The sequence below is a fragment of the Penicillium taxi genome (assembly GCF_028828555.1).
Source record: "Penicillium taxi strain IBT 34144 chromosome Unknown utg000001l_segment0_segment0, whole genome shotgun sequence".
Taxonomy (NCBI): domain Eukaryota; kingdom Fungi; phylum Ascomycota; class Eurotiomycetes; order Eurotiales; family Aspergillaceae; genus Penicillium; species Penicillium taxi.
The window spans coordinates 954681-977995 of NW_026643203.1; the positions used below are offsets into that span (position 1 = coordinate 954681).

The 23315-nt window shown below is 47.1% G+C and overlaps 7 protein-coding genes across 7 annotated transcripts; 2 read left to right on the forward strand and 5 right to left on the reverse strand.

The window, feature by feature from the left end:
• Positions 1-352: 352 nt before the first annotated feature.
• N7495_000350 (BAR domain-containing protein) lies at positions 353-1471 on the reverse strand (the record flags this gene model as incomplete). The annotated part of the gene is made up of 4 exons (XM_057203020.1): positions 353-517; positions 579-1140; positions 1202-1357; positions 1437-1471. 4 exons carry the CDS (start codon positions 1469-1471, stop codon positions 353-355), a joined length of 918 nt encoding a protein of 305 aa, XP_057067093.1.
• Positions 1472-1891: 420 nt separating this feature from the next.
• On the reverse strand, positions 1892-3309 carry N7495_000351 (uncharacterized protein; the record flags this gene model as incomplete). Its single annotated transcript, XM_057203021.1, has 4 exons — positions 1892-1938; positions 1991-2479; positions 2543-2639; positions 2695-3309. 4 exons carry the CDS (start codon positions 3307-3309, stop codon positions 1892-1894), a joined length of 1248 nt encoding a protein of 415 aa, XP_057067094.1.
• A 4291-nt stretch (positions 3310-7600) lies between these two features.
• N7495_000352 (sugar porter family MFS transporter) lies at positions 7601-9282 on the reverse strand (the record flags this gene model as incomplete). Its single annotated transcript, XM_057203022.1, has 2 exons — positions 7601-9045; positions 9105-9282. 2 exons carry the CDS (start codon positions 9280-9282, stop codon positions 7601-7603), a joined length of 1623 nt encoding a protein of 540 aa, XP_057067095.1.
• Positions 9283-15409: 6127 nt separating this feature from the next.
• Positions 15410-17669, reverse strand: N7495_000353 (putative GTPase NOG1; the record flags this gene model as incomplete). The annotated part of the gene is made up of 5 exons (XM_057203023.1): positions 15410-15451; positions 15513-17194; positions 17252-17353; positions 17478-17586; positions 17649-17669. 5 exons carry the CDS (start codon positions 17667-17669, stop codon positions 15410-15412), a joined length of 1956 nt encoding a protein of 651 aa, XP_057067096.1.
• A 716-nt stretch (positions 17670-18385) lies between these two features.
• On the reverse strand, positions 18386-19516 carry N7495_000354 (polyamine acetyltransferase; the record flags this gene model as incomplete). Its single annotated transcript, XM_057203024.1, has 3 exons — positions 18386-18421; positions 18473-18925; positions 19007-19516. 3 exons carry the CDS (start codon positions 19514-19516, stop codon positions 18386-18388), a joined length of 999 nt encoding a protein of 332 aa, XP_057067097.1.
• A 920-nt stretch (positions 19517-20436) lies between these two features.
• On the forward strand, positions 20437-20640 carry N7495_000355 (uncharacterized protein; the record flags this gene model as incomplete). The annotated part of the gene is made up of 1 exon (XM_057203025.1): positions 20437-20640. One exon carries the CDS (start codon positions 20437-20439, stop codon positions 20638-20640), a length of 204 nt encoding a protein of 67 aa, XP_057067098.1.
• Positions 20641-21013: 373 nt separating this feature from the next.
• On the forward strand, positions 21014-23196 carry arg2 (acetyl-CoA:L-glutamate N-acetyltransferase; the record flags this gene model as incomplete). Its single annotated transcript, XM_057203026.1, has 2 exons — positions 21014-21184; positions 21289-23196. 2 exons carry the CDS (start codon positions 21014-21016, stop codon positions 23194-23196), a joined length of 2079 nt encoding a protein of 692 aa, XP_057067099.1.
• Between the last annotated feature and the right edge of the window lie 119 nt (positions 23197-23315).

The window sequence follows — 23315 nt, forward strand, 5'->3', positions numbered from 1 at the left end:
TGGGGTTAAGTAACGGCGTCGGTTGTCGGAGCTCCTGGAGCTAGCTTTGGCGCCTCAGGCATCAGGGCGGTCACTGACGACAACAGACTACTACTCTGACCTGTCCATATGAGAATTGAATGGAAACTAATGACATTATACACGTGTATTCCGAGCTACGCAGACGTATAGGACTTCTCATCAGCTTAGACGGCATCTAGAAGGCAAGAAGATGACAAATTCGGGCCTGATCCTTAAGACGGCAGAAAACGAGGGCAAGTACGAATAAAAACTACCAGTTAATTAACTAGTACATCACTAATCCGGGTTCAAATAACGAAGAGAATACAACATGCGGGATTAACGAAGACACTCAAGCACCTTCGCGGCTCTTGCGGTAGCTGGCCTCCTGCTCAACCTGCAGAGCATCCACAGTTGGAGCAAGCTCACTAAGAATCTCATAAGCCTTCTTGTGGAACTCCAGCTGGGCAGCGATCAGGTCGGCCAGATTGCGCAGGGGCTCAGGGGTATCAAGTACCTGCAAGGGGGTAGACATTAGTGTATGCATTGTAAAGTTTAGAGATTCAGATAAGACTTACGTTCTTCATCACGCTCACAGCCTCCTCGGTCTGACCGACGAACTCATCTTCGGCCTGCTCAATCTCTGCACGGGCGTCCTCGCTCAGGTTGTCGAGGTCACCCTTGGCCGCAGCCTTCTTACTAGCCTTGATAGAGTCAAGCATTAAGCGGGAGTTCTCAACGTTCTTGCGCGCCTTGGCAGCGAACATCAAGTTGGTGTTGAGTGTAGTGTTCCAGCCAGCCAAGAAACGGGACTGGATCTGGGCATCTTGGGCCAAACGAGCCTCACCAACCCGCTCCTCGGCAAGGGCGTACTTCTGAAGAGCAGTAGCGAGGGGGTCCTCGACATCGGAGCTCTGCATGAGGGTTTGCGAACCGGCGAGCGAGGCGCGTGCGATAGCATGATTGAAAGTCTTGGGCTGGGGCTTCGCGCTCGGGGGTGCAGTCAGGGCGGCTTGGGCCTCGGCGGGCGAACCGGCCTGCGATAGGAGAGAGACCTTCTCGTTGATAGTGCGGCCCAGGTCATTGAATGACTCGCGGATATTGGGTGGGTAGTCGTAGGCCTCGTTGGAGTATTGGGAGCTGTAATATGGTACATCAGATCAATGGCCCTGGTATAAAGGAGATTAGCTATGATACTCACGTCACTTGCAGCAACTTCTGGTGGACAAGCTTGAGCGCATCGACGCGCTTCTCGAGCTCGACGTATTCATCGGGAAGTTGGGTCTTGTCCTCAGCCTGGCCCAGTTGCTCCAATATCAACTGCTGGGTGCGCTGCGCAAAAGGCGTGATGCTGGCGCTGTAAATTGCATCAGTAAACCAGATCCGATTGCGATCTATGTAGCGATATGGGAGTTGTTTAGAGAGCACACACTCACCTGAAGTTCTTACCGAATGCCTGCACTCGATCCATGGTGAAAATATGCGTAAAATTGAGGGGAATGAAAAGTACGAAAGTAGTGGAGTTTCAAGGGCCTCGACGACTTCTCGATAGGATGCACCGCCCCACTACACCAGCCACGGTTTCTCATTCTGTCATACTACATAGTATGTATTCTCTACCCTGTAACTACCACTGCTCTTACCTAGACCATTCTACGCTCTTACCCAGCTGTGTTTGAAATTTTCACTTTCTTTACGTGATCTGGACCTTTCTCATGAGTCACATTGATTACTTGAATAGTATGAAGAGTAAATACTGATGCAAACGGAAATGAAAATAATGAAAATAATAAAAGTAATAAAAAGTAATAAATCAGTAAGAGTCAAAACCAGAGAATCGAAGAATCATAGCGCGTCGAAATCATAAAATCGTTTCCAGTAGTAATTGGTCTCAAGTCAAAGTAGCCATCATGGCCCGCATCACACGTGAGCTGGGTTCTAGAACAATCATGTCAATAGCTGCACGTTTCCGTAAGAGAAATGGACCTACCCCTGCGTTCTTCTCGGCGGACCTCGGTCACTTCCTCCGCATGGCCATGACTGTCAATGATTTCAGTATCGCGTTCTCGTGTGATTTCGATCCCCCCATGTCGCTCCAACCGCAACATCCTTCTTTCGTCTTCCAGATCACGAATCTCGCGTGCAACCTCAACCTCACTGTGGCGCGGTCGTACCAACACCATAGATCCAGCGGGTCTCGATTCAATCCGCTCCTCAATATATCCTCGGGGCTCAACCAGGCGAACAGGGGATGCAACTCGGTGGGTATGAATGGAGACTGATCGTGGTCGTGAGATGTGATGATGGTGAACTGGTCGCTCGACTCGCTCTACCACTTCTTTGTACTCTACATCGCGATAATCATCTCTATTGCGTGATGGCTCCACGATCATTGTCTCGTGGCTTGTGCGAGGCGAGTAGGAGTCGACCACAAGGTGTTCTGTGGTGCGTCGGGGAGACGGTACCTCGATGTACTCTGCTGGGCGCAAGTTAATATGCCGGGTTGGTTGTCTTGGGCGAACCATCATGAATGTCAACTCACTCTCTCTGTGGGAAGGCCGTCGGAACTCGCGGCTGAGGTTGATAACTTCATCGATCTGGTCCTTCGACAGTGCTTTCTGGATGACAATCGTTTCTTCCTAGAGTAAAAATCAGCAACCGTTCAATATCTACCTCCACGACCCAAAATCATACCTCCTCCTTATACGGATACCCCAAATCTAGAATGGCATGGAGATGCACCATATGCCGAGGCATTCTGGTCTTGCCCTTCCGTGGGTAAGGCTTCTCCTCATGGCGGTGACGAACAGTACTTCTTGACCGACGCATCTCACGAAACTCCTCATCACCATAGGTATCTGGTTCTGCAATTCGAATATCTTCATAGACCTCTCGAACTCTACCTGGCCGCCCAGGTGGAGCTGGCACATGAGGCATGCGCACGCGTTCCCGATCGCGAATCTCAAGAGTCTCCATTTTGTGTCGAGGGATACGATCAAATGTATCGAGGGACGATTGGCGTCTAAGTAAGCGAGGCCTGGCGAAGGCAGCGCTCTCATCACGGCGACGGCGACGGTCAGGTGCGACGAGGGCACCCGACGTATGAATCAGGTGCTCGTCTTCGTAGCGACGTCCAGGGGCACGCGCAGGAGGACCATATCGCTCGCCTTCGCGAAGACGAAGCTCAAACCTTTCATCATCGACTACGCGGGCTCTTTCAGCGACTGAGGGTCCGCGCGAATATCGGTTGTAACGATCGCGGTAGTCGAGTGTCCCAGTCGACGAACGATGATCGTCGTAACGAGACATGAGGTAAATAGCGGAAAAGAACCGTGGATGACGCGACTGACGGGGCTGACGGAACCACAGAAATAAAGTAGAGGAAAGGGGGTTGAAGTGAGGTGAGAGCCCAAGTGAAGTGAGAGTTCAAGTTGAGAAGTGATGAGAAAGGAGAAAAATCAAATCACAGCTGTAGATTCACACGGTTGAGAGTGCGTAGATCGATCTAGTCCGACTATTTAGATGCCTTATGATGACATAGTGGGGTACGAGGGCTTTTATTCTACGCCACAGCTTATTTATTTAGTCACTATCATAGCAGGTGATCTGCGTATTGCAGAGATGGTCAAATTTAAAACCGAAACTGAAGTAAAAGTGAGGTATACACCGAGTAGTCAATACTCGGTCCAAATGCACTTCAGCCTTGTTCATCTTCTTTTCCTATTCCCTTCCTTTCCACACTTCAACCATAATGACTATTATCATACTATAAAGTCTAGAGCTTATGGGCAATTGCGAGGCAACTATAACTACCGTCTGCGTGACCAGGCTTTCAAGACTGGAAACCAAAAAACCAGGGCCCCTCGAGTTCTGTAAGTTTTATACGGCCGCTAGTAGCGCCGGTTCTTCGTTATTGCCGAGCTTGGATCTACCATAAATGGCCTTTTTGAGGATGAAGAGTATTCGAATAATCTATACTTATACTTTCTACTCTGCAGACTGCTCTAGGCTGATTGTGAGGGGTGGATGCCTCAACTTTTTCATTTCTCATTCGACATCTTCCCTCTATGAGTTCAAGCTATCCAGTCACGAGTGGAACAGGCAAAGAACGAGTTGACCGGTTCTTTTTCAGATGAAAGATAGCCAGATCCCTAGCTGACAGTGAGCACATATTCCACTGGCAATGTGATCGCCCGTTGTCGCCAAGTACGGAGAGCAATCTCGATCATCTATATTTGACGAACACCTTCTCCAATCACTGACAGGGTTTGTAAAAAAGAAGAACCTCCGCGCCATTCTTAAAGAAGCACTCAGCAGCCACAACCACGCAGAGAAGTGAAAATGTTCTTTTGACAAGTTTTATGGCATTTTATGTTGCCTCCTTCACACACGACGTGGAGCAGGCCCTCTACCACAAGAAGCACGCCACCATGGTCACAAATAACGTGCAGGAAACGTTTGACGCCCTCTTTAGGCTTCGCCTCCTTAAAAGGATGATGGAACAGGGCTGGCCTCACCGGCTAGTGACCCTCATCGATAGCTTCCTACGAGACCGCAGAGCTAGAGTCAGGCTCGAGCAGTCCACGACCCCCCAGTACGACATTGAGTGCGGCACCCCGCAGGGCGACCCCCTCTCTCCAGTCCTCTTTATGCTCTACATGGCAGAGCTACTACTCCTGCTAGGAGAGAAATCCTTCGGGTACGCAGACGATCTTAGCCTAGTACGCACATCCATCACGCTCAAGTGGAACTACGAGCTGTTAGCCGCAGACATACATTAAATCCTAGACTAGGGCAGACAGAACAGGGTGACATTCGCCCCGGAAAAGACCGAGATGATCCACCTCACCAGGATGAAGTCACCAGAGGCACCAGCCATCAGAGTCAACGATACGATAACAGTCCTCCTAACAACCATGGCGAGAGTATCCAGAGACCAGCCAGCTGTTCGTTAGCTTAGCGTCTTGTTCGACAGAAAGCTCACATTCAAGAGACACGTAGCGACTAGAGCCCACAAAGCTCAGCGCGTCGCAGGACACATCAAGAACCTCGCAAGGACCATCGATGGCCCGCTAGCCGCAGCCCTTCGCAAACTAGTCACCACCTGCGTCCTCCCATCAGCCCTATAGCTACGAGGTCTGGCACAGAGGTAGACATAGGCTACTAGCTAACCCCACGATAGCAGCTATAGCAATAATATCGGCTAGACTTAGCTAGCACATACAACAAATCAGGACTATCCTAAGCACAGCAGTCAGAGAGGTGCTCCTAGTCTAGAGGACCACCCTGACACCAACCCTCTTTAGAGACGCTGACCTCCCCTCAGTAGAGGTGGCCCTTGAAGAGGCTAAGTTTCGCTTCGCACTCCGCCTACAGACAGTAGACGCCCAACACCCCCTAGCCAAAAGAGCGCTCTCTCCAGTCATACCGCGAGGACGGGCGCCGGCACACAATAAAGGCTCCAGATCATCATCCAGTGCCTAGGAACTCTTATACTCCTAGTCCCACAACCAATACTCACAGCCCCCCACTATTCCCTATGCTGCAGGACGGACCCAGCACAGGGCCGAGATAAAGACAAAGCGGCAGCGCAGTTCAAGGAAAAGGCCGCTACGCTCTCTAGCACAGACATCACAATATACTCGGACGGCTCCGAGCACAACAAGCACGGATGGAAGGTAGGCTACGGCTACTTAGTCTACTAGGGAGGGCGATGCGTCACCTCCGCATCGGGTGTTATCAGTACTATATCCTATAGTTTTGACGCAGAAGCACCGGGAACTTCTCACTAAACATCTGAAAATTTACTTAAGACGTCTTGATTCCCTTTGTCCTCTTTTCCCCCTATCATGGAGCTCCTTAGTACCTAGGATGTATAGGTATATACTCAATTTTATCCCTACTACGATTAAATACTGATATCTTATAGAAGGAATCGTGGGAAATATTAAATGCCAGCCCTTTTAAGATATATCTTAGAAGCAACTCCCTATTTCTCATCTAATCAATGATTATAACCAACAAATGTGAGCTGTTAATATTATTGTCGGTACACCTGTACCAAGTGTGGAATAGCTATTCGATAAAGGTGATGAGGCTAACGCCCACTTCTGACACCTATCACAGGTAACGCTTTACGCCCCTATGATATCTTTGTGTCCTCTTGAAGTGGTTGTAAAGTCTGGTTTTCATTCTTAGTTTGCTATCTATTATAAAGTAACAATTTGATCACATGACTGCTTTGTTCCATATTCCAACAATTATACATCAGCCCCGCGCAAGCTGAGAAGCACAGAAAATGCTTACCCAGGTACGCTCTTAGTAACTAATATTCTATTAGCTTCTTAATGTATCTATTATTGATGCATATTTTATTACAAAGAGACATAATCTACAACCATTAACTCGTGGACTCTCTCTCTCTCTCTCTCTCTCTCCATGAGAAGCTCTTTATAAGAGGATCAAAGCTGCCACCAAAGCCTGTACCTCATGAGCCCAAGAGGATAGAGTAAAGATTATGTAAAATTTCCAGGTTTACTCGCTTCCAGTCTTGGATGTTCAGATACCATTTACCATCGTCTAAATTTTGCTCTGCTAAGTTTTAGTTGGCATAAGTCGCGTCCGTAAGTAAAAGAGCGAGCTCGGTCACGAAAGCCCGAGAAATATCTTTAGAAAAACAGATTAGCTCTTAACCGTTGAAAATGGACTAAAAGAGGCGTATCTTGTAAAGATGGTTTTCCTGAAGTGGGGAAGAGAGAGGGACCATCCAAATTCTTTGATCTTCTAAGATTTCCAGAATATCGCATGGACTTCGTCGCGGTACTTATGGTCGTGACACTCAATGAAGCCAACCGCCTTCCGTAACTATTTGATACCGTATTACAGTAAAACAACGTACTCTTTTCACTAATCTATTAGGCTAGGGCTAGATGGGGGTTGAAAGACGCAAGAAACAATAGAGTCTGATATTCATATTATCTCCACTGCGTAGAAACACCACAGTTTTTCTACAACAAGCCCACGCATGATCATGGAGATTTCACCGTCCCTCCAAGTTACAATATCGGATATTACAACATTATAACCCTATAGTGGCTGAATTTGTCCTCGCCCGGTCCGTTTAGTAACTATGCGAACCGGATGACGTTGAGTGTTACCAACGTGAGGAGACCTTGTGTGCTGTTGATATTGCACGAAAAGACTTGTGACATGCATCTGTGACATGCATCTGGTCTGGCAAAGGAGAGTGGTCGGACAATGCGTAATTTTCAAGTTACCTATTTTTGCAGCCTGTCAAGGCTGAGAGGGGATAGAAGGGGGATCTTGCAGCCCTGCATCGAGTGGCTAGGAAGGAGGCTGGAATGAAGTTTGAGGACGAGTGATTTCGGTAATGTGGTAAATAGGTATGTTTCAATTGAAAATGAGTGGCTATATACAGATATCTCTTCTCGAATTAAATGATCGTAAAACAACAATGCAGCGGATATTCATAATGCATCCGGATGGAATCATAAACTGTACAAATTATTATGCGGAAACCATTTGTCTTGATAAACTTTTTTGGAGAATAGCAAAAGACCAGTCGTAAAGTAGAATCAATCTACTGTTTCTCTTCAGAAACCTCAGCAGCAGTGGAGTCACTGTGCTCAGTCTCCTTGGCTAGGTTGTTGCGGTCAGGCATCACCCAGTTGGCGCTCTGCCATGGGCGGACACCCAAGACATACATGGTGTCGACCTCTTCAAGAGTACGGCCACGAGACTCGTTCACGAAGAAGAAGACAATGAAGACACCCAGCAAAGAGCAGCAGGCGAAAACGTAGCCATATTCGTAGTCGATGGCGCTGGAGATGAAGGGGGTGAAGAAGGAGATGAGGAAGTTCCACAACCAATTGGTGGCGGTGGACAGACCCATGCAAGTGGCACGGTAACGGTCAGGGTACATCTCACCACAGATGGCCCAAATCATAGGACCCCAAGTAGTAGCGAAACCACAGATGAAGAAGCAGGTGAAGATAATGGCGGCGGTACCGGCGGGCTTGTCACTGATGTTGATTTCCAAGATCTCGTGACCGACAGAAGACCAGATCATGAAGCAAATGAACATCCAGACACCACCAATCATCAGAGAGTTACGGCGACCGTAGTGGTCAGCAACGTAGAGACCGGGCAGGGTCATAACGAAGTTGACAGCACCAAGAATGATGGGAGTCACAAAGGGGTTGCTGATACCAATACCGGCGAAGATACTGGTTCCGTAGTAGAAAAGGAAGTTGCAACCAGTCAACTGCTGAATAGACTGGAGAGCCATACCGATCAAAGTACGGGAGAGAATAGCAGGTGCGGTGAAAATCTCGTACCAGGCAGCTTGGCCGATGGCCTGCTCGTGCTCGAGACTGATCTTCATCTCATTCATCTCCTCACGGATGATGCGGTGGTTGGCGGGAAGACCGTAAAGCTTGCACATAGTCTCACGGGCATACTCGGTTTGACCGTGACGGAAGGCGTAACGAGGAGATTCGGGGAGGAAAAAGCAGCCAATACCGAGAACGAGGGGCCAGGCAAATCCGATACCCATGGTGATACGCCAAGCTCCAGTGTTGTGCAGGCGCTCGGTACCGAAGTTGACAATATCGGAGATCAAGATACCGAAAGCACAGAACAGCTGGAAGGCACTGACCATGGCACCACGAACCTGCTTGGGAGCAGACTCACTCTGGTACATGGGGCAAATACTGGTCAGGGCACCAACACCGAGACCCATAACCCAACGGCCCATAGCGACCTGGACCCAGTTGCCGTCCTTGGAGGCGATCTGGATGATGATACCGATCATGTTCATGAGAGACCAGAAAGTCATGGAGTATTTGCGGCCAATGCGATCAGCAATGGGGGCAGCAACGAGAGCGCCAATCATGGTACCGATAGATAGCAAACCGACAATAAGACCGTTGCGGACGTTGCTGAAGTAATATTCTCCGGTGACATCGTTGTACGCAGCGAAACGCTCCTTGAAGTCGTCCATACTGGTGAAACCAGAGACCTGACCTATAATCGAGCAGATTAGTATATTGACTGAATCAATAGATCTGCAATGGGGAACTTACCAGTGGAGTAACCAAAAATGAAACCACCCATAGAGACGCACAGACCCATGATAAACGAACGCCATGTCAAAAACTTGACAGGTCCGTCAACAGTGTTACCATCATCGAACTCAAGGTGAGTATCGTGGTGGGAATGTGAGGAAGCCGAATCGGCCTTAAGCTTGGACAAGAAGCCCATAGTGTAGAAAACCTATCCGGGTGAAGGAGGAAAGGGTTTCCAAGGTTATTGTGTGGATGATTGTAGATGATGATGGAGAGAAAATGTAGTAGGACGGGGAGGAAGACAGTTTTATACCAAACTCAGCAAAGGGGAAAAACGGGAAATCGGCTTCTCCCCTCGGGGTAGTACCATAGACAAAATGGGGGCCCGGATTTCATGTCCCACGTTTGGACCTGGATGGGGCAAAAATTTCGGCTAGTACACCAACTCCATGGGCAAGAGAATACCCCGTAGACCCTCCAGACGCACTGAGTGGAGCATGTGGAGAATGATATTTCATTTTGTAAGGCCAGAGTGAGCTTGTCCACGTGAGACCGATAATCTCCGCATTTGTGAATTTGTTTCAATCAAAATTTAGAAACATAGACAGGATTTAGTTGTTGTTTACTTTTAGTCAATCGAGAGAAGGATTATATCCTACATGATTTGGAATATCAAGAACCACTTCATTACTGCCTAGGGTAACTCCAGTCTACTAGGAAATGTATACCCCGTGTATTGTTGTGGATAGATCCAGAAGCGGTACTTGCGATAGTCGGTAGTAAGTCTCCCCATACAACATGGGGAACATGCGATACTCCGGAAAATTTCCTTTTGATGTTCTAGAAAACTACCGGAATGGAGCAAGGGAATGGGGCTCTGAGCGAATGAGGACTTTGTGCCTGACGGGGAACGGGACATCCGTGGATCATGGGACAGCTTCGGAACTATGACCAGTGCTGACACCCCGAGGTTCTACACATCTTCAGCGGCCTTCTGGCTAAAGTCTCATGGTCTACAAGATTTTTCAAGATTTGATGATTACGAAAGGGGTACTTTTGTTGAGGTGGGCTAATTGTGCGGGATAAAAATGTTTCTTAAACTTGAGGAAAAAAAATTGATGTTTTACGTTGTTGGTGTGGGTCAATTCCTATACTCTATTGGAAAAGCGGCTCAACGCCCAGAATAAATAGCCCGCCACTCGGATACTTGAGTGATTAAGGTTTTTATGACTTCACCTTCTATAAAAGTGACATTTCAAGAATCTCGGGTCTTATGGGACAGTAATCATCTTTAATTGAAGTTTCTCGAACCGCGTATGAAGTGGCCCGTGATTTTAAATACCTGATAACAGAAGAAAAATGCAAGGATTCGAGGTTTGTTGCTGAAAAAAAGGCTAGCCCCACTACCCGACCTTCTCGGTCGAATCCCGAGCAGAGTTTTTCGGTTTACGGCTCGGCTCCACTTTACCCTAATCGGCACACCGAAGACTGCCTTTTGTTCTCCGTCCTTCGGCCCGGTTCCGACCGATAAATGCTGTGACTTGTTGAAAGGGGTGGCTTCGACCCATTTCCTAGTTCAATGTATAGATGATAGATCTCTTCCGATTGAATTGAATTTTCTTTGAGTTTTCTATTTTCCAAGGGTTGCTATGTGTAATACATTGACAGCTAAAAATCTCGGGTTCTTCAAACTCTGCACATCGGCATCCCGAACACAACGGGTCAGACTGCGAAGTGTGTCCCGAATCTCACTTTTCGCCAGCCTCCACCTAAGCTCCCTTGTGACCCACAGTGCACGGACAAATTTTCATCAGCTCACAGAAAGGCCCCGAGGAGGCATAGAAATTTTAAAGGGGGGCCCGTCAACGAAAGGTGTTGGTTGATTCGCCACGTATCGTCGGTATATCTTCGGTACTTTACACCAATAGTATTTTGTATGGCTCTCTAGTAGGTTATTGCTTACACAGTATATTGAATGTTCGATGTTTTACACAGTAAAGTATCTTTTCTAGACATTTGCATATGCGGTACCTACCAAAGTGATCATTCTATTTTTATAACTTAGGTAATCTGTCGTTGCCAGCCACTTAAATTTGGAATTATTACCTAAATACTCCTCCTTAAATAGGTAGTTTGATCGAGCCTTCGCACATGCACTTCCAATGCTATCACTCCAAAGCTAGAAGATAGTACAATAACCTCAATTGCTTCCAAGTTTGGGGATTTATCTGGAAGCTCTGATAACTGCGAACAGCTATTCTGTCGTGCTGCTAATTCTTTCCAGGCCTCTAACCAGTTACAGAAATATTTATGAAAATCAAGATGTGGAACTCGGAATTGGCATATGTAATTAGAATCATCCTCCCACCCACATTGGCCCCCTGACCTGAAACGAAAATCATGGGCAGATGCTTCATTCAAGTTAAGGAGATCTTCCAATGGTCATACGAATCCAACCTCCGCATTTTCACGATCTACCCCGTACGGTGTAAATAGAGAATCGACTTCAAATATTGCATGATACCAAGCATATTTCAAGCCTCTTCCCACATAGGAAGGTAGGTAGGAACTAAGTACGTGGCATAATCTTCAGTGACTCGCCCCCACTCAAAGCCCAGGTCATGCGATCTACACATCTAGAAGGAATGATGCTAGGATGCGATTATTGTCGGCTTAACATCGGCTGATTTTTGCATCTTTGCATAAAGCCGTGATAGTAATGCCGACGGAACTTTCCGGAGACACCTGATTTTTGTATGTATCCTAGTGCCTATTCTTTTGAGATGTATGGAGTAAGTGAAAATTTTGCCTGTCCAGCTGTACATTGTATTCCTTGTGGAAACTTCTATCGGGCTATTTTTCCCTTTGAGGCGCAAAGAGCGAATACGTACGGGGCTCTCAAGTGATGGTATACTAAGCTAGCTTCTTTATTCCAATGATTCATTTGTTGTTTTTGTCTAGCCTAGTTGTCCACAAGTCTTTTCACATCCCACTTCCCACCTCATGGAGCTGTTCCAAAATACCTCTAAGATTTGTATCTTTCAGCTCTGACGGCCCTGGAGGTTATTCCAAAGTTTTAAGATGATCAATAGAAAACCGCATTACTCGACGGCAACATGCTTTCTGAAAGGCTTATGTGCCGAGGGCTATCAGCTGTAATCAAATTAACAACAGCACAACCTTCAATGCTACTAATGAATCAAGCAAGATAACGAATAAGATCTTCTACGATTGAGTTTAAAACATACTACAAAGTAAGTAGATAGTCAAGAACGTTGAATCCACTTTATATGGAGGCATGTGGGGATAGACCCATAACTTTGAAAGGTCTGGGGTTGAGAGTCGGCATCTACACGGAGAATCGTCGCATTTTTATCGGTTTAAACTTCGAGGCCTGAGCTTTGAGATCCTGGATCTCGGGGAGATGGATCAACCTTATACGGAGTTTGATCACATCTACATCGGGGACGTGTGAAAATTCGGTAGGATGAACGGGTCCAAATTAATTTTCCAAGACTGATTGGAGTTACTTGGTAAATAAGTTGTGATGACCTCATATCCTTGCTCTCGTCAATCCGATAGCCTTGGAATTCCGAGTCTATGTACTGTTTCGATGGTAAAGCCAACCTTGGAAGCTTATAGTAGTTCTGGAGGTGAGCTATGCAATGAAATATCATCCAAGTTAAAAATTTGATGGAATCCCTGACATGAGATCTGTCCATCTTTGACCACGAATAAATCCATAAGGTATTCAAAAATTTGAACTTGGATGTCCACGGGTATATAAATATAGATCCGACGCCTTCCAGATACTTGGAGGGCCATTATAATTTACGAGCTCTATCAGTGTTTTGGACTGAAATCGGGATGGACCCAAGCAGGTGCTTTCAAGTTTCCCATCAAACTTGATCTTCTAGTGGACTTGGGCACCTGAAGAACGGGAATGAGGCCATGATAAAATCCTGAATTTCCGGTAAACTTTCAACGCCTGGGCAAGTCTTTATCTCCCGTGTCAGGTCACGTCCAGAACTCTTTCATTCCAAGGTCCAAAGAGGCTCGGAGGTTGAAGCTCTAGAGGTACCTAACTCGTAGACTTGAAATATATATTTTTCAACCATCAGGGAGAGCTCGTTTGATACCTGCTGTTGGAATATGGAGCAAAGCAGTTATAGCAAAATAAGAATGAAACTCAGACTTTACAACCACTTCAAAAGGACACATAGATATCATAAGGGCGTAAAGCGTTACCTGTGATAGGTGTCAGAAGTGAGCGTTAGCCTATCGAATAGCTATTCTACACTTGGTACTGGTATACCGACACCTACCTACCGACAACTTGGAACTTTGGAAGGCTAGTTATCAAAGCTATTCCCGATATCGTGATCGCGTAACCAGGAGCTCGGGATGAAAACCCTAGGTAACCTTGGAAGGTGGATATCCAACACCGTAAACTCGCCCAACTGGACAGATAAATCGACACTTTGGCGCTCATATAGGATCTTAGAAATAGCATTATGAATATTTCAAGGTTATGGGCTAGCTCTGAAGGCCTTTATCTCCGCCCACTTATGGAACATACCTAACCTTATAACATCTGGAGCTGTACACGAGCGGATTGGATACTGCGGTTGCCCGGCTTTACATGCTGTGCATGCGAAATTCGTTGAATATAATCATCACTGAATATAACCCTCACGGTCTAGGTAGCAAAGTATCAATGGAGATATCCCTGACTAATCAAGTAATCAGCCATCAAAGTTCTTCGAATACGAAGTATACCGTTTCCAACTAGGAGAGGATGTATCTGAAGGGTGTAGCCGGACAGTTGAGTTGCAAAGATGATTGGATGGAGAACTTGGCTGATGTGATGATAGTGACGCCATTTAATATAGCGGTTTATGCAGGCACGAACTTATTCCGCATTGAGTTAGATTTCACGCTAATAGGAACTTGCGTACGCGTTTGCCCCAACTATTTTCATAGAGCCTCCGCATCAGTTCCTGGAAGCAGCATCCAAGAGAGGTTTTTAATCCCTTAAACAGATTTACCCTTCTTTATGAGCTATCTAAGAGCTACTTCAGTGACGCAACAGCTGTTGATAATGTGATTTTGAAGCCCAGTGACTTGGGCCTCGTCCTTGCCTAGTAGAAGTTCTTGTGGTGTAGGTAAGGTGTTAACTAAATTTGAATGTAGATGATTAATATTGCAGAACAATCGGTTCTATTTGCCGGATATGACCGTTGAGTCAAATTGGTCAAGAGGATTCAGCTCAATAGATGTGCTTTGGTAAGTACAATCGCTGGCGAGCTCTCGAGTTGGGCACTTCCATTTCGCACGAGCCTCTTGATGAGCTTCTTTCCACTCATCAATTGTAGTTAGTATCAGCTTGAAGTCTCATTGAGCTTGCAAGTAAGGTTCAATGTCTCCATGCCTAAAGAAGTCCTCCTAGACTTTACTAGAAGCTGCCAATTCGTCGTATTCTTGTGACTTCTTCTCGACCTGTGCGAATTTTAGGCTGTAAATTGATTTAAAAAAGTTGCCACGTGGACTCGATTTGTTAGTATAGTGACACACGGGTTGATACGAGAAGCAGAACTTGCTATACTTTCGTCAACATCTAGCGAAGACATTACATAAACATTGGGAATGATATGGTCATCTTGTACTCCCAAAATCTGAGATGTGTGCAGAAAGACTTCTTGACTAGCTACTTATGGGGTCATATAGTCATCATGTTCATGTAATCACCAGGTTTTAAAAAAAAAATCTTGAAATATAAACGAAGAGGTACAATTTTCCGGTATTCTCCACACGAAATCGTTGAGAATCTTCTCTGTTCTTCTTCTGATACAAACATAGCAAACAGTATGATGAACAGAGAATCTCCAGGGCTGGAATGGTTTCACAGAAGACAATGGCTGCTTGTTCAGTCAAACTCTTGAATTCTAAATGACTTGAATGGCGGAAGTTTGAAATAAATAGCTACATAGTACGGACCAAGGATAAAAGAGGTTCATTCATAAATCTGGATTGGTATCTGCAGCATCATCAAGTCAAGAACTTTTGGTCCTAATGACTGGGAGGACAACCCCCCACACATCATAAAAAGCCGATCATCCAACAAGGGTGAGCAAGTGGAAGATGGAAATCCCGAGTCAAATCAAGATTCAAAGACATGAATGTACGTAAGTGAGTAAAAGAAAGAAAACAATCTAAAAAGAGATGTAAACACAAACGCCCGACACCATTTTGCACCCGGTATAAAAACCAATCGATAATGATTAGAAATGGGGGGTTTTTTGTGGCCCATAGTTGAGAGGCTTCTAACGACGTTGGTTCTTGCCAATGCTGCGCTTGCCGGTGTACTATTTCGAGAGTGTTAGAATAGGCTAGACCTGAAATGAGGTATAGGGCGGCGTGACTTACCAAATGTTTGGGGAGAGAGGCGGTGGTGTGTCGATCAGCCTCACCGGCACGTGCCATGCGGTTCATCTGCTTCTGTCCCAACTTGAACATGCGCTCAGCCTTGGTACGGTTGACCTCATCAGGAACACCATCGTTACGACGATCAGTAGCTGCCTGGCTGCGAGCACGGCTCTTAGCGCGAGACATGGACCGGGAAGGATCGTCAAGATCCATGGCGTCACCGTCTTGGGGCTCGCTCCGAGTGGGAGCGCGACCACGGCTCTGCGAGCGGGCACGGGCACCGGCAGCATCCACGTCATAACCAGCTGAGTCCAGAGCACGCTCCATTTGGGAGAGCTTCTTGGACTTGGCACTGCGGGGAATCTGGGCACGGTTCTTGAGTGACTTGCGCATCTTGGCCTCGTTGCGCATCAGAACACGCTTTTCGCGGATCAGCTCTGCCTTCATACGGTTATCGGCATCCTCAGCATCCTCAACGCTCTCCTCGGATTCGTAATATCCATCTGCCTCCAGCTTCTCTTCCTCCTCTTCCAGAGCGGCCAGCTTGGCCTCAATATCGGGGTCCACAAAGTCGTAGATGTTCTTGCCGTTCCACACCTCAGGAATCTTATCGTGATTCCACTCATCGTTGGCCAATGTGTAATCACGCTGCATATCGAAGCTGTAGACACCGGCACCGCCGTTCTCCTCTTCCAAGTCACGCTCGAGTCTGCGGCGGTTGGGGTCATTTTTATCGTATTTCTTAAGGTTCTTAACGGCCTCGGGAATGAAGGTTTCACGCACACCGCCCATAGGCTGGGCGACGTGGATACGGGCCAGAACATCGCCGAGACGGCCACCAGGAGTACCGGCACTGTTACTGCCGGCCTTGAGCTTCTGGGCAACACGCTCCGCAAGCAATTTGTCGCAAGCGGCGTTCTTCACTGCGGTAACACCCTCGGTAGTGGTGCACGAGACTTGGAGCATCTCCACATCGCCAGACTTCAGAATTTCCTGCAGTTCCTGCTGTTGCTCAGGATCGAGGTCCTCAGGGCGGCGAACATCGATCTTGTTAACGACAATGTAAACAATCTTGTTGGCGAACAAGGGCTTGATGCTGTGGAAAAGCTTAATCTGATCCGCGACGGAGTAACCGCACTGCTCGGAAAGATCCATGAAGTACAGGATAGCGGAACGCAAATGGGCCACGGCAGTGATCGACTGCATTTCAATAGTATTCATTTCCTCCAGAGGGTGGTCGAGAATTCCAGGGGTGTCAATAGCCTGGAAGCGCAGGTACTTGTAATCGAAGTGACCGACGAACAGAGACTTAGTGGTGAAAGCATAGGGCTGAACATCAACATCGGCGCGGGTGATGCTGCGCAGGAAGCTGGACTTTCCGACGTTGGGGTATCCGCAGATCAGAAGAGTGCGGGTGTTGGGGTCAATAGCGGGCAGACGACCCAAATGCTGGCGAACCTGCTCCAAGTAGACGAGAGGATCCTTCAGGCGACGGCAAATGGTGGCCATGCGACCAAGACCGGCACGCTTAAGCTGCTTGCACTGGAACAAGGATTGCGCATACTTGATGAGACGGACGTAGTCTCGGGAAACAGTTTCGATCAGGTGCTTGGCTGTGGAAACCTGACCGAGAGCGATACGGAAATGGTCGGCATCGTAAAGAGTGTTCATCAAATCCTTGTCTAGTCAAGGTTAGCCCCATTCGAGATATTGAATCGTGCGAAAAATCGTTGACTTACGGAAAGGATGAATATCTTGCAGACGAGGAAATCCATCGAGAATGGCCTGGAACTTCTCGCAGAAGGTCTCCTGGGTGAACTTTACCTTACGGGTATAGAAACCTGTTGGGAAAATTTTTTGATCAGCAACCCGTTATCGATAATGATACTTTTTTCTATTTTTTTTTTCTGGAGATTGCCACCCCCAACATAACGCCAAATTTGAAAGTAGTGAATAGGACCATACCTCTGATACGGCTAATCTTGAAGCCAGCACGAATCTGAGTGGGTAGTTGGCGCTGAGTGCGACTCAGGACAATATCGAGGAATTCCTGGCTGGTAGGCACAGGCGCAATCTAGCGGTGAAATCAGTTAGAGGCTTTTTGAAAGATTCAGATTGAACCAAAAATGTACTCACATCCTTCCATGTAGTCTTCATTATGGGCCACAAAAGTTCAAACAAACGGGGTTTGAACAGTGACTCTGGAGTGGGAGGATGTTAAGTCTTGTTTCTCCATGAAAAAATTGTGGTCGGGGACTTTTTTTCTTTCTGCCAGGCGGTGAATAAATGCGGGGACCTGGATTGGATGGTAGCCGAGAGTAAATGTCTACGATATTTGATATTGTAGGCTTGGTTTATGATAGAGAATTAACTATGAGAGCAGTTTGGCATTTGCTGATATTCATGACATTGCTACTATGGTACATGTGATTGGTAAATGGCCAAGTCTTTTGGTCCATGATATCGACCGTCACTGAGAGAAAAACAAACTCCATTTTCTTTCAAACCCGAGGACCAACTCGATGACCGGACATGAACGTGCGTAACTGGGACATAAGCAGGGGACATTAAATGATATGGGAAGAACAAGTCTGGGAAATCCATAGAGAAAAAGCAGATAAGGTAGAAAAAAAGGGGGAGAGCAAGCGGAGAACTGATCATCCATACAGAAAAGTTGGGTCGAGTGTATCAAGAAAGACACACCTTCATTCTGCTGCTCATCGGGAAACTCCAAAGCCTCATACATAGCAAGAGGACAGGCTGATATGGGAATAACAATATAGATAAGGCAAAAGAAATGTAGGAAAATGGGGACAATAAGCAGACAACACTGGTTAGCCAGACAGAAGCAGCATATCGGGGAAAGACACGCCTTACTTCTGGTACTGCTCTTCGGGGAGTTCCAGAACCTGAAATATTTTAGTATTTCAACGCATCAAGTTATATATGAGTCGACTTACCAAGTCCACCCAGCCACCACCACCAAACTGGCACTCACTAGGTCCCTGAGATTTAAAGCCCAATGACTCATAGAAAGGGACAAGATTGTCATGAGCGATGATTGAGATTCTATCGGCAATGCAAGCATCTTGAATACGGTTGATGTAAGACTTCATCAGGGTGGTGGCAACCCTCTTGCCCTGGTGTTCTGGCAGCACAGCCAGCGAGTGAATAGCAATAGTGCGACCTCCAACTTCATGGCCGATCACCTTTCCGTCTTTAGTAGACAATATCTCATTTTGCCAGTTGGTGGGAAGTTGCATGGAGCGATCTGTCACCAGAGTCTCCGACGTGCGGGTGGCAATGAGATGTGCGACTAGAGTCGGCCGAGGTTTAGGTTTTGTATCATCCTTGAGAGGCAGAGTGAACAGACCCAAGCTGAGTTCGGGGCATCGGTTGAGGCGATAGAGGAACTAGTGAAGCAGCTTTAGTTAGTTCAACGCTTATCAGACAAAAAGGTCAAGCTTCCCAGGTAATTTCAGATCTACACATACTTTATCTCGAGAGCAACGCTCGGCCTCGGGAAAAGCTTTCTCCACCTCTACACAGTCATCAACGTTTGAAGCGGAAAGGAGTTGCACGAACGGATGCAATTCATCCAAGCTGGTGCGATTGTGGGTAGGAGGGCGGCGTTGCCAATAAGGATAGTCGTAATCATCGTCCGCATATGTATCAAAGTCGGCACCATGCGCTGACGGGGCATCACGAGGCTCGTGATCATCATCCAGCGCGAATCCGTTGGCGAAATGAATGCCAGCGCGGCTCATGATCCGAACTAGATCACTGGGACGAGTGTCTACCTCTTCATCGTCATTGTCTACTTTGTCCTGTTCTTCGGACATGCTCAGTTCTTCAACCGAGTCGCCAGAGTCGTCAGGCGAGTATTCACGCGAGTATTCAAGCGAGTTGTCGCGCAGTTCGTTACCAGCGCCTTTTTCATGATTAGAGGGTAATTGGGACGGCGGAGTCCATGGAGGCTCAATTCGATCGGCACCATTAGACATATTGAAAATGAGACCCGGTTCGACAGGCAGTGGGGTATCGAGAGACACAGGTCTAGATCGGTGGGGTTAGCTTTTATAAACAAGGTAGTGTATGAAGTTCAAATATTCAAGAAAATCAGCGCAAAAGCCGGAGAGAGAGTTTATGAGGGGTTTTATGAGGCAATCCAGTTTCCAGAGAGGAATATGCGTCTGAAGTCTGGGAGTCTGGACGCAAGGAGGGGTTGTGGGGGAATTGATGAAGAACTGTTAAGGCAGGAACAGAAGGAACCAAAGGACATAACATACCTTGAAGCAAAGCTTGAAAATGAAGTGAAGAGTGTTCAGGATAGGAAGAATGAAGAAGGGAAGGAGGGTGGCGGGGATAAAAGCAGAAACTTGTACGGTACTGTATCATTGGAAGCGGAAGTCGCTTCTCAACCATGAACCACATTTTTTTGGTACCGCCTGCCTTTTTTAATTGTTCTAGAATTTCTAGAATTATTCGTTAAATATCTACTTGAGCCAATCGTAAAATTAAGGACAGAATTATGATGCAGGGGTAGTACTCTGCTCATTCTTGGCTTACCGTTCTTTGCTACATAGTCCCGTTCGGAGTAAAGCGGAGTACTTCGTACATCTCTCATAGTTCCATCGTTAGAGATTGACTGATTCTAAAATATACCTTGATGTATAGTTGGTTAAGGATACACCTTGCTGTCTGTGGAAATTGCTCTTGTCTTTACTCAAATACACTGAAAAATGTCATGGTTCAGTCCTAAGCCGAACCCATAGCATCTAGTTACTATGTACTATTACTCATGCCTTCGATAACCTCACCTCCCAAGTGTACCTATTATACTTCACTTTGAGTACCTACGCTCTCATCTTCTATCGTCATGTAAATATGAACATCGTTTGTACTTCAGGTTGAGGTGGTCTTCATGGTCTACTCTCATGCCGTAGAGCTAAACCCGATTCGTTTCTATAAGATCCAGCGCAATCCCGATCTTAATAATACACCGCCCAGGGTCAAACTAAAGCTCAACTTGATGAAACTGGTTTCCAAGGCTGTTGGTACTTTGGCGTGCGGCATTTACCATCTTCCGATACGCGGTAGCTCCAATGGGTGGTCCAACGAGCTTTGAGACCTTGGCACCTGTCCTGAACACGGTCTGCAGACCTCGAAAGTCATTACAACCTATCATATGGGACTGGTCAGAAGTATATAACTCATATCAGTCTCGTGGGGTACTACCGCGGTAACAAAGTGGAGATGAGCCAAGTCTGCCCGATGGAGGTTCCGGGCGGTGAGCCCCAACCGAGATGCGTCATGTACCACTATCATAACTTTCTTTTTTCTTTTTTGTTTTAATCAATTCTTTGGAGTTTAAAGCCGAGCCATACAATTGTATAAGGTTGGATCTGCTTCCTCAAGAAGGCTGTGGTAGCCATGGGCTCTCGGGTACTCAATTTGCCTCGCTCTTCACTGACGGTAAATTAGTCACACAATCACGGTATATGAAGCTGACTCTTCTACAGCACCCTACTCTTCCCAGTGGCTATTTGGTGCGTTTGTCCCAAGCGCATAGCTTTCAATGCCACAAATCCGCTCAGTTCTCGAGCTCCAGCCAATCTAATGAACGACTTGGCCGCCGTGCAAAAGAGAAGCAACTTGACCGAGTATGTGATGTGATATCTATCAATCGCCGGCATGCAACACCACCACTCACATTTATGCCTCCAATTAGGAATTCTTCTTGAGTCTTTTGAGCTCGGCGGCGACTAAGCGTGAGGTGAAGCAGTATTTATCTCGTTTTAAAGCCAATCCTTCCAAACCTACATCCAAGCCCACCAATGAATCTCCTAAGGAGCCCACTCTGGAATCAGAACCGGAATCCTTGCAGTCTGGTGTGAATTTAGGCTCTTTTTATGGTGCCTCCAGGGCAGTATATGACAGTCCTGTATTCCGACAAGATTCTACACCAGCTCCCCATGAACTGGACCTACCAGAACGACTGCATCTGGCGTTGATTAAAATCGCCACACCGCAATCTCTTGATGATCAAACTATCGATGGAGTGGCCAAAACATTGACGCAGCTGGTCCGTCTGGGAATGGCATGTTGCGTTGTGATCGACCCAGGAAGCATGGATAATGTCGCTTCATTACGGCAAACTGCCATCGAACAAGCTAATCGGATCTCGACAGCAGTCGATGCACAGCCTGACTCAAGGTCTCTCCGTCTGGACTCGGCCTTGTCGATATCGGATGGAGTGCCTGGGCTTCCTCTAATTACGTCCCGTAATGATCTTCTGAGACCACTTCGAAACGGGCAAGTTGTCATTGTCACTCCAATTGCGTATACAGAAGAAACCCCAAGAGCCGTTCCAATTTCAGGAGATGATGCCGTGCTTGCACTAACCAAGGAATTCGCCGGGCTTTCGATTCGTCCAGATCCAGATGAGGACCCTGCAACCACTGCCGAGAGAATCAGTACTTTGCAGAAGGAGGTCTCACTGGATCGGGTGATTCTATTACATCCCCTTGGAGGTATTCCGGCCATCAGATATGTCCAAGCATCACACGCCTTCATCAACATGGAACAGGAGTTCGATGGTATTGAAGAAGAGCTACTCGAAGTCCAGCGTTCCATAGAGGACGATTCTGCAACCAGTAAAAACATCCAAGGGGCGATTTCCTTGCTGAACAGCAATCCCTTCTCCAAATTCACGAATAAGGAAATAGCCTCGCCACTACTGGAGCAGTCAACTCAGCTTCCTGAGACGGTGGTGTTGAAACCGATCGTCGATAGCCACCTGGCCAACCTGCGCTTATCACAGCGAGCACTTGCTATGCTGCCGGCAAGCGCTTCGGGCATAATCACATCTCCACAGGAGGTCGCAACTTCCGCGAATACCCCACAGACCTCCCCTTCAGATGTATCTGCTGTTGGAACCCGACGTCAGCGTAACCCTCTCATCCATAATCTTCTTACTGATAAACCACTCCTTTCGTCCTCTCTCCCTCCAGGGCGTCGCGGCGCTACAAATGGCAAACTCAGTTCAATCAGCCAAGTTGCAACGCCCACAACATTCGTCAAGCGGGGTATGCCCCTGACGCTTCTTCCAAATCCACGCCTGCAGGCGTGGACTGCTCAAAGCCTACCCCGACTACAACTCAATGGACCATCCATTGACCTACCACGACTAGTTCACCTCATTGACGACTCTTTTGATCGAAAGCTTGACGTCCAAGATTACTTGGAAAGAGTTAATGACCGCATTGCCGGTCTAATTATCGCCGGAGAGTATGAAGGTGGTGCAATCCTGACCTGGGAAACCCCACCCGGCGTAATCGACGATGGCAGTCCGGAGAGCGCTGCCCGTATGGTACCATATCTGGACAAATTTGCTGTCCTTAAGCGTAGCCAAGGAGCGGGTGGCGTGGCTGATGTGGTTTTCAATGCCATGGTTCGAACCTGCTTCCCTAATGGGGTCTGCTGGCGTAGCCGTAAGGACAATCCGGTCAACAAATGGTATTTTGAGCGGTCGTGCGGAAGCTGGAAGCTGAATGACAGCAACTGGACCATGTTCTGGACTACACCAGGTCTGCCGGAGGACATACAGCGATTCCAGGATTATGAGGCTGTCTGTCGATCCATCCAGCCAAGCTGGGCAGACAAAAAAAGCGTTATTGATTAACGCGTTAAACATAGAACTTCAATAGATCTCATTGCATATCAGTCCGTAATGACGGCAAAAACAAATAACCAGTATTTAAAGGAAACTTGCCTTGTAAGCTAAAAAATCAAAATTGGGGT